The sequence below is a fragment of the Narcine bancroftii genome, chromosome 4, assembly GCF_036971445.1.
Source record: "Narcine bancroftii isolate sNarBan1 chromosome 4, sNarBan1.hap1, whole genome shotgun sequence".
Taxonomy (NCBI): domain Eukaryota; kingdom Metazoa; phylum Chordata; class Chondrichthyes; order Torpediniformes; family Narcinidae; genus Narcine; species Narcine bancroftii.
This window is the reverse complement of record NC_091472.1, coordinates 39,163,187-39,179,496: the sequence shown is the minus strand read 5'-3', so window position 1 is coordinate 39,179,496 and position 16,310 is coordinate 39,163,187. Positions and strand designations below refer to the sequence as shown.

At 41.9% G+C, this 16,310-nt stretch overlaps 1 protein-coding gene across 4 annotated transcripts in view; it reads left to right on the top strand.

Moving 5' to 3' along the window:
- The window catches only part of srbd1 (S1 RNA binding domain 1), a 360,487-nt gene that overhangs the window by 53,064 nt on the left and 291,113 nt on the right, over positions 1-16,310 (top strand). For all 4 annotated transcript variants that reach the window (XM_069931091.1, XM_069931094.1, XM_069931092.1 and 1 more), the window contains one exon: positions 11,609-11,747. In XM_069931091.1, coding sequence (XP_069787192.1) covers positions 11,609-11,747 — 139 coding nt within the window. The remainder of the gene's footprint in view (positions 1-11,608; positions 11,748-16,310) is intronic.

The window sequence follows — 16,310 nt, the reverse complement described above, 5'->3', positions numbered from 1 at the left end:
GAGAAGTGTGAAAATAAATTAAAAAAAACTTCATTATTTGCTGTGCAAACTACAGCCCTGAATTGAATTGTACCCTTGAAGTAAGCTATGAAATTTCTCTGCTTATAACAAAACATGGGAAGAATCATACGATTGGGGAGAAACTGATTAAACCCGCAATATAATTGTTTCTCAAAACAGCTATGCAAAAGTATGACAAAGGTGCCCGAGCAATGCCATTGAGTAATAGTACTGTGCAACTGAATTGAGACATGGGTCAAGATGTTGAAAAATAGCTGATTGAGAAGTTGAAATCATGAGATTTCTCAATACAATTGGATGAATCTACCAAATGGGACACTACTGCAGTTGACTCAGCAGGTCAAACAGTGCCTTTATGTAGCAAAGGTGAAGATACATCACCAACGTTTTGGCCTTGAGCAACACGATGAATCTGTGAAAACTCTGTTCAAGGTGAAAGGAACCATGATGTGGCTGTCTAATGAGATCAAAAATAAATACCCAAACTTGACTACTTTAGCAAGGGAACTATAAACTGGAAATTACAAAATGTGGAGATATGTGTTTGAAACTAACAAAATTTGTCCTTCGAATCAAAAAAAAGTTTGCAGCCAGCGGCAGGGCCAAGGTTCCCACTAAAGTGACGACAATTGTTGAATGTGTGTTTGAGATGACTGATGTATTGAAGTAGTAGGTGAATATGAAATATGTGTTCCAGTGTATTCCTGACCTAATTGCATTGAATACACTTGCTGTAAATGATTTAATTGAAACTTCTTTTGAATATATAACTTTTTTCCTCTAATGTATGTTTTTTGTAACATTAAAGTGGGGCCTAGGGCAAAAAAAATTGAGAGCCACTGATTTAGTACATACTGAAAAGAAAAATTCAAAAAATTTCTATAATTTTCAAAAAGAAACAAGAAAGAAATAAGTAAATAGTATTTTAAGCTAACCACATTATATACTGCAAATAATATTAGTCAACCAAAACATACTGATAACCATTTTACTTCTAATTTTTCATTCTTTCTGGATTTTTGTGAAATTTTGCACAAATTTTTCTGCTTGTGCAAAGCTCAAGAATAACTTGTTTTCACCCCCCAGCAAGAAATTATTATTTGCTGAATGGTGCAGTAGAAATCTATATCCCTTTTCTCAGAGTCTTCTTAACTGGGTTCACTTCTCTTTTTAATAAGTCAGCATTTATATCAGGGTAAAATAAAACTTTACCACCCCCCAGCATTCTCAAATGGATCTTTCCTTGCTCTTGCCCTTTCTGCTGCAAGTGTTACAATCTTATCCCTGTCTTGAAACTAAAGAAGCTTAATACAGAACATGGATTCTGCTTCAGAAGAGATTTAAGGGATCCATTTTGCACAAAAAGCATTTGGATTTTGCTCCTCCACTCCTTCTTTAAGACCCATTATTTTAATGTTATTCCTTCTAAAATTTTCCAGTCCATCCACTGTTTGCTGAAGCTTCTGGTTTTCCATAATTAGAACAGTGGTGGTATCTTCAGCTCTAGTTACTCTGTTATCCAAATGTTGCATTTCACCCTGTTCTTTCTTCATTTTCCCATCCAGTTTGTCAATTTTTCTTTTCAGCTTATTAATAGCATCCACAACTTTATTTATTTCTTTTCTCACTTCTCCTTTCTTGAAGTTCTTTAATTAATAAATCGATGGTGGCTATATCCTATACTTTTATTTTTAAAAGTCTTAGTTTCTTTTAATATTTCCTCTTCTCGTAGCTGAGTTTCCTCTTCATCTTTATCCTCTTCACTGCTGGCCTGTTGGGAGCCCAATTCCTCCTCTTCCTCCTCAAATGGTGTTTCGGAAGGACCTGTTTGTTCGTGCATGCCAGAAGTAGATGTACAATCAGGTAATTGGTCTTGCTGAAGTGTGTCAAGGTATGGACTGGTATGCATTCTTCATGATGGTATAGCAATGGTTGAATGTGTTGGTTCCACTGGTCTTGCATGTGACGTGTTGGTGGTAGTTTGTCCAAGACTTCTTCAGGTTGGCCTGATTGAAGTGTCCCATGATGATCGAGAAGGCATCAGGATGTGCTGTCTTGTGGCTGTTTATCACAGTGCTCAGTCCCTCCGGTTCCAGCCCGACGTTGGCCTGGGGTGGAATGTACACTGCAACCAGGATGAAGATGGTGAACTCCCTCGGTAGGTAGAATGGGCAACACTTGATCAACAGATGTTCCAGATTGGGGGAGTGTGATTGGGACATCTGTGCACCACAATGAATTGATGATGACACATGCGCCGCCTTACCTAGTTTTTCCAGACGCCGGTGTTCAGTCAGCACAATGGAGAGTGCAGTCTGTAAAGTTCATTGGGACACAAGTGCAGGGTTGGACGTGGGGTCTAGGTTTTGCGAGGGCCAGTGTGCCTAGGTACTCATGTAGTCAGAATGTGGTCGCCGGGGGCTCCCATAAGTCTTCAGGAGCTGTTACGAATTCACCCGGTATAACTAGGGGTACGCCATAGACTAACTCGGCAGAGGATGCCTTGAGGTCCTCCTTGGGTGCGGTGCGGATGCCTAACAGGACCCAAGGGAATTCATCGGCCCAGTTAGGTCCGATAAGTCGTGCCATTAAGGCTGCTTTAAGGTGTCAGTGGAACCTTTCCATCAACCCGTTGACCTGTCGGTGATACACCGTGGTGTAGTGGAGTTGGGTCCCCAGACTGGAAGTGAATTGGGCCCTCCTGTTCAATGTAAGTTGTTCGGGAACCCAGAAATGTGCTATCCAAGTGCTGAGTAAAGCCCATGCGCATGCTTTTTGGAAGTCTTGATAGTAATACTGCCTCTGGTCATCCGGTCGACCATTGTGTGAAGGCAATGTGCACCTCTGGATGTAAGGGCCCACAATGTCAATGTGCATGCAGCTGAAGTGTTGATGTGCTGGCTTGAATGTCTGTGGTGGAGCTTTGATAAGAGTCTGGATTTTGGATGACTGGCACTGAGTACGAGTCCTAGCCTCTTTACGGAGGCTGTGCCAGACATACATGTTCGCCACCATTTTGACTGCAGTCCTGATGGGGTGGATCAAATTGTGGACTGAATTGAAAACCTGCCTCTTCCATGCAGCCGGAATGACAGGGTGAGGTTTTCCTGTTGAGGTGTCGCAGAGGAGCATGCGATTGCTGGGAGCGATCTGGATATCCTCTCGTAGTAAGCTGGTGAATGCTGTCTGGTAAGCCGAAATGTCATGTTCTGCTTGCTGCGCATCAGCCAGGGCTGCGTCGTCAATGCCAGGGGTAGGGTCGTACACTGCCAAGATAGCTAGACAGGATAGGGTGTTGGGCACCATGTTGGATTTGCCTGCTATTTGTTCAATATCCATTGTAAATTCGGAAATGTAGGACGGGTGCTGTTGTTGCCTGGTGAACAAGGATCTGACACCTTATTGAAGGTGATGTATTTGTGGTCCAAGTAAATTTTGAATTTCCTGCCCTCCAGGAAGTAACAGAATTACCAAATATAAGGCTAACAGTTCTCTATCAAAGGCACTGTACTTGAGCTCTGGTGGCCTGAGGTGTTTACTGAAAAAGGCCAACGGTTGCCATTGACCATTCACCAGTTGCTCAAGTTTACCCCCGACTGCTGTGCTGGAGGCATCTGTCGTATGAGCAGTCGTGGCGTCTGTCTGCGGGTGCATGAGGAGGGTGGCATTGACTAGGGTGTTTTTAGTGGCCTGGAAGGCCTTGGTCACCTCCTGGGTCCATTGTATGTTTTTACTAGGTCCTGCCATGAGGGGAAAGAGTGGGCTCTTGATGCAGGCCACTGCAAGTATAAAGCAGTGATAATAGTTGATCAAACCTGCAAACTCTTGTAGTCCCTTCACTGTCACTGGCATGGGGAAAGAGTGAATAGCATCCACCTTGGTGGGTAAAGGTCTGGTTCCATGTTGGTTGATACAATAGCCAAGGAAGTCAATAGTCTCTTTGCCAAACTTGCACTTTGCCGGGTTGATGGTTAGGCCAAATTCGCTCAGTCTGTTTTCATTGGGCAGCATGCTTGGTGTGTGTGTGTGGCTAACGATTAAAATATCGTCGAGGTAGACAAAGGCAAAATGCAGATCCCGACCCAATGCATCCATCAGCGTCTGGAAAGTCTCAGCTGTATTTTTTAACCCAGGGCATGCGGAGAAATTCAAACAATCCAAAGGGGGTCATGATGGCAGTTTTTTGGATGTCTTTGGGGTGTACTGGGATCTGGTGATAGTCCCTGATGAGCTCCACCTTTGAGAATATCCGTGCCCATTGTAGGTTCGTGATGAAGTCTTGGATAGCTGTCTGGTATGGTGACCTTGTTGAGTCAGTGATAGTCTCTGCATGGCCTCCGACCACCCGCTGCCTTGGGGACCAGGTGGAGAGGGGAGGCCCAAGGACTATCAGAGTGCCACACAATGCAGAGCTCCTCCATCTTTTTGAACCCGTCCCTGGCTAGGTTGAGTTTCTCAGGGGGGAGATGCCGAGCCCTGGCATGGAGGGGAGGGCCCTTTATAACTATTTGGTGCTTCACCCATGTTTGGGTTCTGCCGAATGGAAGTGAGGAGAGGACTTCTGCTAGGACCCGAGTTAATTTGTTGTCAGCAGCACTCACGAGTGCAGGTGGGGGCTAGTGAGTTCAGTGCCCTGGAACAAGAATGACTGAAATGTCCGGACGTGCACCAGCCAGCACCACTTAATATCCACCAGGTGTGAGTTGGCCTGCAGGAAATCTGTACCGAGGAATGTATGTTCCAAGTGAATTGTCTGTTCCCAAAGCACAAGGGAATGACGAGGGTGCCGTATGTTCGGATGTTGGAGTAGTTTGCTGCTTGGAACTCCCAGCCCACTTTGCCGCAGTGAGACTCCAGGCTGGTCAGGGGAATGACGCTATATTCTGCCCCAGGGTCCACCAAGAAATGTCGGCCCGACAGGGAATCTTGAATGTGTAGCTAACTATGCAGTTGGCCAGTCATCGCAGCCATTAATGATGGCTGGCTTGGATGTTTCCCTGGAACTCGCAGGGGGAGCGGCATTGACAGGCCTTGGATCCCCACCGTCGGTGATAGAAACAGCACTGCTCACCGGTTGGAATGGTCGGTCGGTGGTCTTCCTGGCTTGCTCGAGCGAAACGCAGGCGTCCCTCGTCGCTGCCCATTGCAGTCTGCTCGGGTAGCCACTTTCCTGGGGTCATCGGTTTTCCTCTGCAATGAGCAACCGGATGTCCTCGGGTAGCCTCTCTAGGGAGATCTGCTGGAATAGTGGGCAGGAGGTGTGGCCATCAATGAGAGCTAGCATGTCGATCATGAGGTTGGAACGGGCCCTGTCCCCAAAACTGTCGCTATGCAACAGTTGGGCAACACGCTTGCACTTTGAGAGCCCGAAAGTGTGAGTTAACAGCTCTTTGATGGCCACATTCCTTCCTTGTTTCGGGGCTGCTGGAGGAAGTCAATGATACGGGCTGTCATGTCCTGATTGAGAGCACTGACCAAGTGTTAGTAACGAGTGTTGTCAGCGGAGATCCGTTGAATGGCGAACTGCGCCTCAGCTTGCTGGAACGACGCCCATGGTTACGACATCTAGAAGCCAGGCAGTTTCAATGCTACGGCATTGATTGTAGGTTACTCTTCCATTTTCGGGTCCAAATTGATATTTGGACCAGTCGGGGTCACCACTGTAGTGAGGTCACTACAGCTACACCGAGGTTATAGCTTGAATCTGCAGGAGAAGAAAGACACACACACCAGTAGAGTTTATTCAGTGGCAGCTCTGCCTTTTATACTTAGCTTGGCCGCACCACCACCGGAGTGTGGCTTGAGCAGGCTGGCTGCTGATTGGTTACCTCGGATGCCCGAGTCCCGATTGTTCCCCCTGCTATCCACCGGCGGTGATTGGCCAGATTCACCACTCTCCTGGCGGCCTATGGAAACAGGTGTTTCAGCCCGCATGATGCTTTGCTGATTGCCACGTTTGATAGCCATTTCCTGGTTTCCCCTGAGGTGCAGGCCGCTACAATTTAATGTTATTTGTATACTTTTTGGGTTGACCATGCAGAAATTACAGCACTTTTTGTACATAGTCCCTTAATTAAAGGACACCATAACATTTGGGTCATTTGGTTTCACAGGTGTTTGTGATTACTCAGGTTTGTTTAATTGCTTCATTGGTACAGGTATAGGAGAACTAGGCTTGCTTCTACGAAAGAGTTGGGTCACCTTTGGAGTGTGTAGTTGCCATTTTCAACACGAGGACTAAAGTCAAAGAAGCCATTATGAGGCTGAAAAAGAAGAATAAAACAGTAAGAGACATCGCCTAAACCTTAGGATGACCAAAGTCAACTGTATGGAACATCATTAAGAAGAAACAGTGTTCTGGTGAGCTCAGTAATCACCAAGGGACTGGTAGGCCATGAAAGACCTCCATTACTGATGACAGAAGAATTCAAGATTCAAAATTTCTTTGTTGTCATTGTAATAAAAAGTGTAATATTACATGAAATTGCCTTTAGTCTGTCATCAGGAAGACAGATTAACTTTCAGTAGAAATTGGCAGGTGCTTTTTGCAGTCAGAAAAAAAGAAGCAAAAGAGAGCCGCCTCCCCTTCCAGAGTCACCGTGTCCGTGGATTGACTCCAGTGCTCCGGCAGCCTCTGTTGCCACACAGACTCCAGTCCAAACCATCGACAACCTGAGTTTCAGATTTGAACCTCCATCATGATTAGAAACTCTTCCATGCCTTGGGCATCCTCTTGCATCCTGGTTCCGATACCTCATACCCCTTCAGCCAGTCAAGAGCCAGTTTCCAGCAGCCACTGCCTGCGTGGGATCCTCGCCTTGAGTCGCCAACAGCCTGCCGCCTAGGTGTTCCTCAGCTGCAGAGCCCTTAACTGGTCCACAGATGTGATTACAATCCTGTGGGTTGATTCCTCTGCTTTTCCTTCTCAAACTGGGGATGGGATGGGATGGGGTGTGGGGTTGTGAAGAATTCTGGAAAAATGTCTTGTGGACAGATGAGAGCAAGATCAGAATGAAGGCAAAAGCAAAGTGTGGTGGCAGAAAGGAGCATACCACCTCGTGTTATGGGGAGGGCATGTATGGCTGCTGCAGGTACTGGAACACATCATTGATGATGCAACTGCCCATGACAATATCAAAAAGAATTCTGAGGTGTATATAAACATCTGCTCAGTTTTGAGCGAATGCCTCCAAACTCATTGGACTGCACTCCATCCAACAGCAAGACAGTGATACCAAATGTACTGCTAAAGCAACAAGGGAGTTTTTAAAAGCAAAAGGCTAAAAAAAAATTCCTGAATGACTGTCAGTCACCTAAATCCAATTGAGCATGCCTTCCACATGAAGATGGCTGGAGTTGAGTCACCAAGAGAAGACCAAGTCAGAAAATAACTGGTTTGGTTAATTAATTTGATAGGGAACTGGACTGACGATTATTAAGTCTTTGTTGGGTTCATTAATGTAGAGAAGAGCATGTCAGCACCATTGATTGTTGTATTCTGAATTGAACGAAATTTAGTGCTTCCAATTTTTTAAATTTAAATTTTGCCCGTGAGCCTGTGCTGCCAACCGCACCACCCAAAGTCATTTCATTTGGAAAAGGTGATGAGAATGTCAGAGGTGAAAGGGCAGGTATTGCAATTCTAGTTGCTGCATAGGAAGGTGCTATGAGAGGACCACTCTCCTTGTCCCCTGCAGATTGTTTCATTTCTGGGCTCCAGCATTTCACAGACCTTGCCTTTTTTTCTCTCTAACCCCTATCCACTCTGCTTCTCTGTTAGACAAAGATTGTTTTATTTTAAACTTTTCCCAGTTCGTTACAGACTCTATCAAAGTGGTTGTGAACAAGTGTGTCCTCACCAAGTCGTTCAGTGTGGGGAAGCCCTGGATGAACAATGAAATCCAGAACCTGCTGAACCAGATTGTAGAACCAAAGAACGCTACAGCACAGAAAACAGGCCATTTGGCCCTTCTTGATTGTGCTGACCACTATTTTTGCTAGTCCCACTGACCTGCACCCACTTCATAACCCTCCAGACTTCTCCCATCCATCTATCCAATCTATTCTTAAAACTGAAGATTGAGCCCACATTCACCACTTAAGATGGCAGCCCATTCCACTCTCCCACTAATCTGTATGAAGAACTTTCCCCCTAAACCTTTTCCCTTTCAGCTTAAAATTATGAGCTCTAGTATTTATCTCCCCCAATCTAAGTGGAAAAAGCCTACTCGCATCCACTCTGTCTATACCTCTTGTAATCTTGTAAACCTCTTTCAACTCTCCCCTCATTTTTCTTTGGTCCAAGGAATAAAGTCCTAACCTGTTAAATCTTTCCCTCTAACTCAATTCCTGAAGACCTGCCAACATCCTAGTAAATCTTCTCTGCATTCTTTCAATCTTATTGATATCATTCATGTAGTTAGGCGACCAGAACTGCACACAATATTACAAATTTGGCCTCACCAATGTCTTAAACAACTTCAACATAACATTCGAACTCCATACTCAATGCTTTGATTTATAAAGGCTAAGATGCAAAAAGCTTTCTTAACAACCCTGTCCACCTGTGATGCCACTTTCACTGAACAATGTATCTGTATTCCAAGATCTCTTTGTTCTTCCACGCTCCTCAGTGCCTTACTATTTACTGTGTATGTCCTACCTTGGTTTGCCCTTCCAAAATGCAACAACTCATTAAACTCTATCTGCCATTTTAAAAAAAAATTTTCAGCCCATTCTCCCAGTTGGTCCAGATCCCTCTGCAAGCTTTGAAAATCTTCCTCGCTATTCTCAACGCTTCCTATCTGTAGGCTCTTTCAGGTGTCCAGAATACCCCGATGTAAAGCTGCATATTCTACCCCAATGCGGTTGTTGGGGTACCCACCTGAAAGAGCCAGATGTGCCTCCAAGGCGCACTCACCAACCCTGCTCCAGGAGGGATAAACTGCAGATTGGCAAAGTCCCCTGACGCAGTTGCTAAGAGGTGGGCTGATGACACTATCAGCTGGCGACACAACTCCCTGCTGTCTGACAGCCCCCCTCCCTGCTGCCCCTTCCCTGACGTACCGCCAACCTCCCCTCCCTAGTAAGGCAGGGTCTGTAGTGCAGCAGGGAGGAGGGTGGCTGTTGGGCAGCCGGGAGAGGGGCAGGGGTGGCTGGCAGGGGACGTCGGGGGGCGCCGATGTGGGCTGTCACAGCTGGCTGGCCTCTCCTGCACTGGGGCCGCTCTCTGCTGCTCAAAATGCGGTATAGTAATGGTTGTCTTCCCTCCCATAAACCCCCATTCAGCTGGAACTGTGTGGGAAACACAGAGTGGTTCCAGCTGCGTGAGGGATTATGGGTAGGGAAGATGGCCATTGCTATGCCGTATAATTATGATGGATGGCACCAGTCACCCCGCCTCCTTCAGATGGTGAGGTGTTACGAGGTGGCTGTGGAAAAACAGGCCCTTTCAGGTGGGCTGTAGCAGCCTTTTAGGGTTGCCACCTGAAACATGAGTCTTCAGGCTGGGATCCGCTCCTGCAGCCACCCTCAAGGCGGAGGATGCACCTGAAAGTCGCTTTTGTGTCATCAGCAAGCTTTAAATTAAATTCATACAGCACTGTAACAGGCCATTTACACCCAATTAACCTCCATCCCTATTCACCCCTTGTGGCTTTACTAAAGTTCACATGGACAACATCCACAGCCTTTCCTTCATCTATCTTCTTGGTAACCTCCTTGAAAAACACTACAAGATTGATTTAAACACGACCTACCATGCATAAAGCCATGCTGACTGTCCTTAATCAACCCATGGCTGTCCAAATAATGATATATCTCTCATAATTCCTTCCAATAATTTACCTACTACTGATGTCTGGCTCACTGCCTATAATTATCTAGTTTATATTTGGAGCCTTTTTTAAACAGCAGGATAACATGAGATATTCTTCAGTGCTCCATTTTGAAAGTATCTGCCAGGTTCCCTGCAATTTTTACATTAGTCTCCTTCAAGGACGGGGGATTTATATACCTTTATTCACTGAAAGGCAGCAAGCACTTACACTTCCTTAATCTCCATATGTTCTATGACACTTCTGTTTGTTTCCCTTCCTTTCTTATGCAGTATTCCAGTTTCCTGAGTAAATACTGATGCAAAAAAACTGTTGAAGATGTCCCCCATTACTTGAGGCTCCACACATAATTAATCATTCTGATCCTCTAGAGGACAAATTTTGTCTCTTTTACTCTTTACATACTTGAAGAAACCCTTTGGGTTTACCTTCACATTATCTGCCAAAGCAACCTCATGTCTTTTAACCTTTCTGATTTATTCCTTGTATTTTCTTGCATTTTCTGTACTCTTGAAGTACCTCATTAGCTCCTTGTTGCCTATATTACACCTCCCTCTTCTTAACCAGATTGCAAATATCCCTATGCCTGTTAACTTTGCTTTTTATCTTAACAGGAACATATAAACTCTGCACTTTAAAAATTTCTCCTTTGAAAGTCATCCATTTACTTACTCTTGGCCGAAAAGAACATATCCCAATCCACTCTTTCTAGATCCTTTCTCATGTCCACAAAATTTGCTTTCCTCCAATTTCGTGTTGTGTACTTTTTGGTTTGACTACATAGAAATTACAGCACTTTTTATATATAGTCCCCTCATTTCGGAGCATCATAGTATTTGGGACATAGCAATGGTATGCATATTAAAATAGACTTGTTAATACTATTTGCATCCTCTTTGCATGCAATGCCTTCTTGAAGTCTGTGATTCATAGACATCACCAGCTGCTGAGTATCTTTTCTGAGACTGGTATTCTAAAGAAGACTTACTTCCACTGCTGATGACCGAAGAATTCTCATCATAATGAAAAAAAAGCCCAAAGATATATTCGATAGACAAGAAGCACTCTTTAGGAGGCAGGTGTGGATATGTCAATGACTACTCTGCATAGAAAACTTCATGAACCAAAATATAGAGGCTATACTGCAAGATGCAAACCATGGCAAAGGTGCTATACTGAATTTCTTTTATAGCTCCACAGTTTTGCTCATAAAATCACTCTGAAACAGATTAATCTTGGTCTCATCTATTTACAAGATTTTTTTTTCTAGAATTCTGCAGGCTCTTTTAACTACTGATTGGCAAACTGTAATTTGGTCATCCTTTCTGTGGCTAACATAGTTTGTATCTTGCATTGCAGACTCTTTATTTTTTTTAATGAAGTCTACTGTGGACAATAGTCATTGATATATCCACACCTGCCTCCTGAAGAGTGATTCTTATTTGTCGGATATATCTTAGGGCATTTTTTCATTTTGATGAAAATTTTTCTGTCGTCAGCAGTGGCAGTCTTACTTGGAATACCGGTCCCTTTGCTATTACGGAGCACACCAGTATGCTCTTTCTTCTTAATGACGTTCCTAACTGTTGATTTTGGTAATCCTAAAGTTTGGGCGATGTCTCGTACTATTTTCAATTTACCTATAAATATAGATTCCTGTGTAATTCTAATTTTTCTACTTAGTCAACATGTTCTATGTTCTAACATATATTTTCTTTTAAAAATCTAAATGCTCCCTTGACTATTTTCAGTTTGCTCCTTTTAAAAGTGGAAGCACAAAGACAAAAGCTCAGAAGGCTCGTCAACTTGGCCTGGAACCTGCAGTAAATCTATTGATTGACTGTCCTGGAGAACTTAATTTAAACTATTATATAAAATCAAATGTAAAAGGTAAGTTGCCAACTTTAGATTCCTGTTCATTATTTATTTTATTTTGCCTCTTGGGCAGTCTAAGAAAATGTGAAAGATTACAAGAGATGATTGTCATTTTGACTTATTCTGGTGTTACTTCCCATCACCAAACAAGTTAATTGTATTTCATTCTGTAGGCGCTGCCACATTATGAAATTGTTTAAATGTGTAAGGTTATTTTTACTAACCTCTCAATTTCTAGAAAGAAATGTAGATTTGATGTTGTGATGAGATGGGAGATGATAAAACTTTATAATTTTATTATAAAGTTTTCCAGCTTTAATTTAATTGCTTGAATTTTGTTCTCATTGGTCGATAATGAGAAAAGTTTGGGGCTAATTGGGAGTAAGGATGTAATTGAATTATGTTAATTTAGGTACTTTAAACTGAAATTACAGTGCCAATTTTAGCATAAGTGCAGAGAAGACAGTAATAACATGGGAAATACAAAAAAAAGTAACCTAAATTTTGCAGACAGTTACATTGTTAAATATTATCTGATTTTATGCAGCTAGTTTATATTTCAGGATTTGATGGCAATGGAGCCTTGGTGTGCTTTAAATGAGAAACTAAAATTCAACAAAACTCTTATTACTTCTGCATATTTTATTAATTTGACACTTAAGTGTGATGCACCTGTTATTCTTAGTTAAGATTGATCTTTTTAATTCTTGAGACATTTTAAAGAACACTGACTGATCTTTCCATAACAGAAGATGGATACAAAATATAAATACCAATTATGTAAATTGATATTTTGAAATTTTGCTTTGAAATAATGGCTGTTATATTTGCCATGATAAATTTCACTGGGCATGAAAGGATTAGGGGAATTTGAGACACACGGTGAGGTGCATTTGTGAAATAGATAGTTTTTCCATTGTTTTACATCAGCCTCACAAGTAACAGCATTTTCTCATGCTCATCCATTTACAATTCTAAATTGGTTGGATTTCCAGCTAAGTAATGACATTGTCCACTAATACTTGAGGAAAACTACTTCAAAGACTAAGCTCACCGCATGGCTTTCCTCTTTTTGGTTGGGATACCATCTATATGGGATTGGTGGAATACACCAACACTATTGGTATTAAGTTTCGAATGTCGAATTTGATTTTAAATATTCTCACAGAGAGCAAATATTATAGGAAAGAAATGTTGCATTCGCTTAAAGTATATATTATTAAATAAAATCAAAATTCTGAGGGGGTTGCATACATATGCTTGTCAGAGCCAAGGATGTTGAAATTATGGCTTGACTATACCATTCTAAAAACATGCTTCATCCAAGACAGCTCAATATTTTAGGTGTTTTTATTATTGCTGGCAAAGTCAGTTAATGGTCTTTTTGTTGATTGCAATAGCACATGAATTGCAAAAAAACTTGTGAAGTTTGATCCTTTATACCTTGAAGTATAGATGCACAAATACAACCAACAAAATTTGCTAGTTTTAAAGAGTGATGATGCTTGTTATATATGGGGTGTGGAAGATAAATGTTCCAAGGGGAAAAAGAAATCTGATAGACACTTTGCAGAGAATATGGTGCAGCATTATGGAAGTAATTGGATTACTCTACAGTGAATATTCATAATCTTGACTGACATCAGGGCCTCTTCTTGTATAGTAATAATTTTGAAATTGTCTTGTCCACATTACATCCAGCAATCTTTATGCAGAATTAGCTATTAGAAATGTTCTGGCAAAACAACTTGACACTTTTATCAGCTAAGGAATAAAAACATACTTCAGTGTGTTAATGTTGCTGTTTTTTGGTGATATTTGTATGAAGATGCTGTTGAAAAAAAATTGAGTTGAACACGATAAAGGGAAAAAAAAATCAGGCAACATTCCTTTTCGTGATCATTACTAAGATGGTTAGAAGTGCAAGGTATTGCCAGTGACGCAACTTGGAGTTGTGGTCTGGCACAGAAATATAAGGAGTTGATTTGTAATCCAGCATATACAGTAAAATCCCCATTATCTGCACTCAATTAATCAGAAACAACTGGCAAAAAAAGTTGATGAAATAAATAAATTTTGAAATAAATAAAAATAAATAAAGTTAGGGTCAATTTTGTCATTTAAGAGAAGGTTGGATAAGTGCATGGATGTGAGGGAATTGGAGGATTATGGACACGAAGCACGTAGGTGGGACTAGAGGAGATCATTTAAACCGGTGTGGATTAGAGGGGCCGAGATGACATGTTTCCATACTGTAATCATTATATGGTTATAAGTGTTCTCCAAAGCAACACACAACCCCTTGGGATCATACTTTCGGTCAGCAGAGAGCCTCGGTTGTGCCTTGCCCGCAGCAGTGTTTGAATAAAATGGCGACACCCAGGATGAAGATCCAACCGATGCTGTTCTCCCAAAGTGTCTCCCTATCCCTGTTTGGGAAAAGTCTTTATCTTTGAGTATTTTATTAAGGCTTTATCTGTAAATTTGGGGCAGGGTGGAGTTAATTATGATGGCAGCATAGTTAGTGTAGCAGCTAGTGCAATGCTGCTACAGAGCCAGGAACCAGGATTCGAATTTAAAGAAAAGGTGCTCTGAGGGTCTGATTGGGACACTGGTGTAGAGGTGAGTCGGGTTGTGCAGACCCAGAATGAAGAGCCAGTCAATGCTGCTTGCCATTGGGGTGATTCTCTCAAAGTGTCTCTGAGCACCCTACCTGTTAAGAGTGTTTATCATTATTAGGTATATTGATAAGACTTTATCTGTAAACTTAGCTGAGTGGGTTAATTGTGATGGTGGCACGGTTAGCATAGCGGCTAGCGAAACACTATTACGACGCCAGAATTTAAATTTTGAAAGTTACAGGAATTATTTGATTAAAGTGAACTTTATATAATTAAAGACCACAATTCTGATTTTTTTTTTCATATTACTTTACATTTTGCACTGTCTTTTGTCTGCTAAATAGTGTATTCTTAATGCAGTTCAGTGAATTAGTTAGGCATTGTAAGAGTGAGTCTCAGACAACTGGAAAATTTGTGTTTCCAATATCCATGATCCCCATAGGTGCCGGATAATGGGGATTTTACTGTAATTGGCTTTGAAGAGGTGACAAAATTGGAAATGAGATTGGGAAATGATGGGCGGTCAAGGAGTATAAGATTCCATTTCTGGCCTTGCACAATTCTTAGTTTGCGCTGATTACCACCTGATTGGTGAATCAAGTTTGCATTCTGCATAAGCACAACAGCACTTTTAAATAACCAGGATTCAAATTTTAGGTTGAGAAAGGCAAGTAAGCTGATTGGCAAAACAGAACAAGGTGTGGCAGAAATCATCATCAGCCAGAGAGTGCTAAATCATGGTGGAGTTTAACTTTCAATTTGACTATGTGTTGGAATTGTGTTATTATTAATCTTTCATTATAAAATATATATTTTTAGTAAAGTTATTTTTATGGGTATGGTCACAGGGACACACAGTCTGTCAAAGTCTGGTAAGCAACCTGAGTAAAACTAGAAGTGTTTGTTCATTGGAATATCTGGGACTATGGAGTTGCTCAAGGAGGAAATTAATTAAATAAAAGACTCTTTCCTTGTTTACCCAGTGTTAGAATGGAGATTCAAATAACACCTGTTTAAACAAAAACAGGCATTTGCTTGTGGTCAGCAGAGCCATTGGCTTGTAAAATGTTTGGAAGAGATAAACTTCAAAACACAGGAATGATATAATGTGGTAAAACACTTCAAAACAGAAAGCATTTTTGAATATTAAGGAACTAATTTCAAACTGAAGGCAGAAAAAGCCTTATCTTCCTGTAGGTAATGCAAAATCGAAGAAGGCGCATCCTCTGTAAGTCGTGCAGAATTGTAACACAATAGCCTCTAGAGAGAGCAATACTGTTCTATATTGAATTCTCTTTATCTTGGTAGCAATGAAGAGCCCACTTCACGGTCTGTTTGCAAAAGAGGGCAGTTCTACTGTGTCCATTTTTACATGGGCACTTCATCTAACCCTTGCCTGGGTTTGTGAAATCATTGTGCAGAAATCACAAGTACAAAAACCTTCCTGCAAGAGGGGGAAATCATTCATATGAAGAATCAATTCTCTGAAAACTACTTTCGAGTTCAGAAGTTTGATGCTTTACACCTACTCCATAATTGCTGTTGAGCAACAATTTAAAGAATTTGAGTTTCAAAACATAACTGAGTGAACTTTAAAATCATCTCCTCCTCAGAATTATGCCTGAACTACAGCACAACAGTGATTATCTGAAATGATCGTGATTAGGCCTGTGCCAGATTAAAGCTTGCCACCTGTCACCCCCCCCCCCCCCCCCCCCACCTTATTCAAGAAGAGATCAGGTCTGAGACATCGACTGCCTATTTTTTTTCCATGGATACTGTGTGACCTTCTGCCTCACTTGCAGAAAAAACAATCAGGGTTTTATGTGGTGTTGTGTATGTAGTCTGACAATAAATCTGAAATTAGGGGACAATGTATAAAGTAAAAACACAAAATGCTGGACATGCTCAGCAGGTCATACAGTTTCCTGAATGTAGCAAAGCGAAAGATAACATA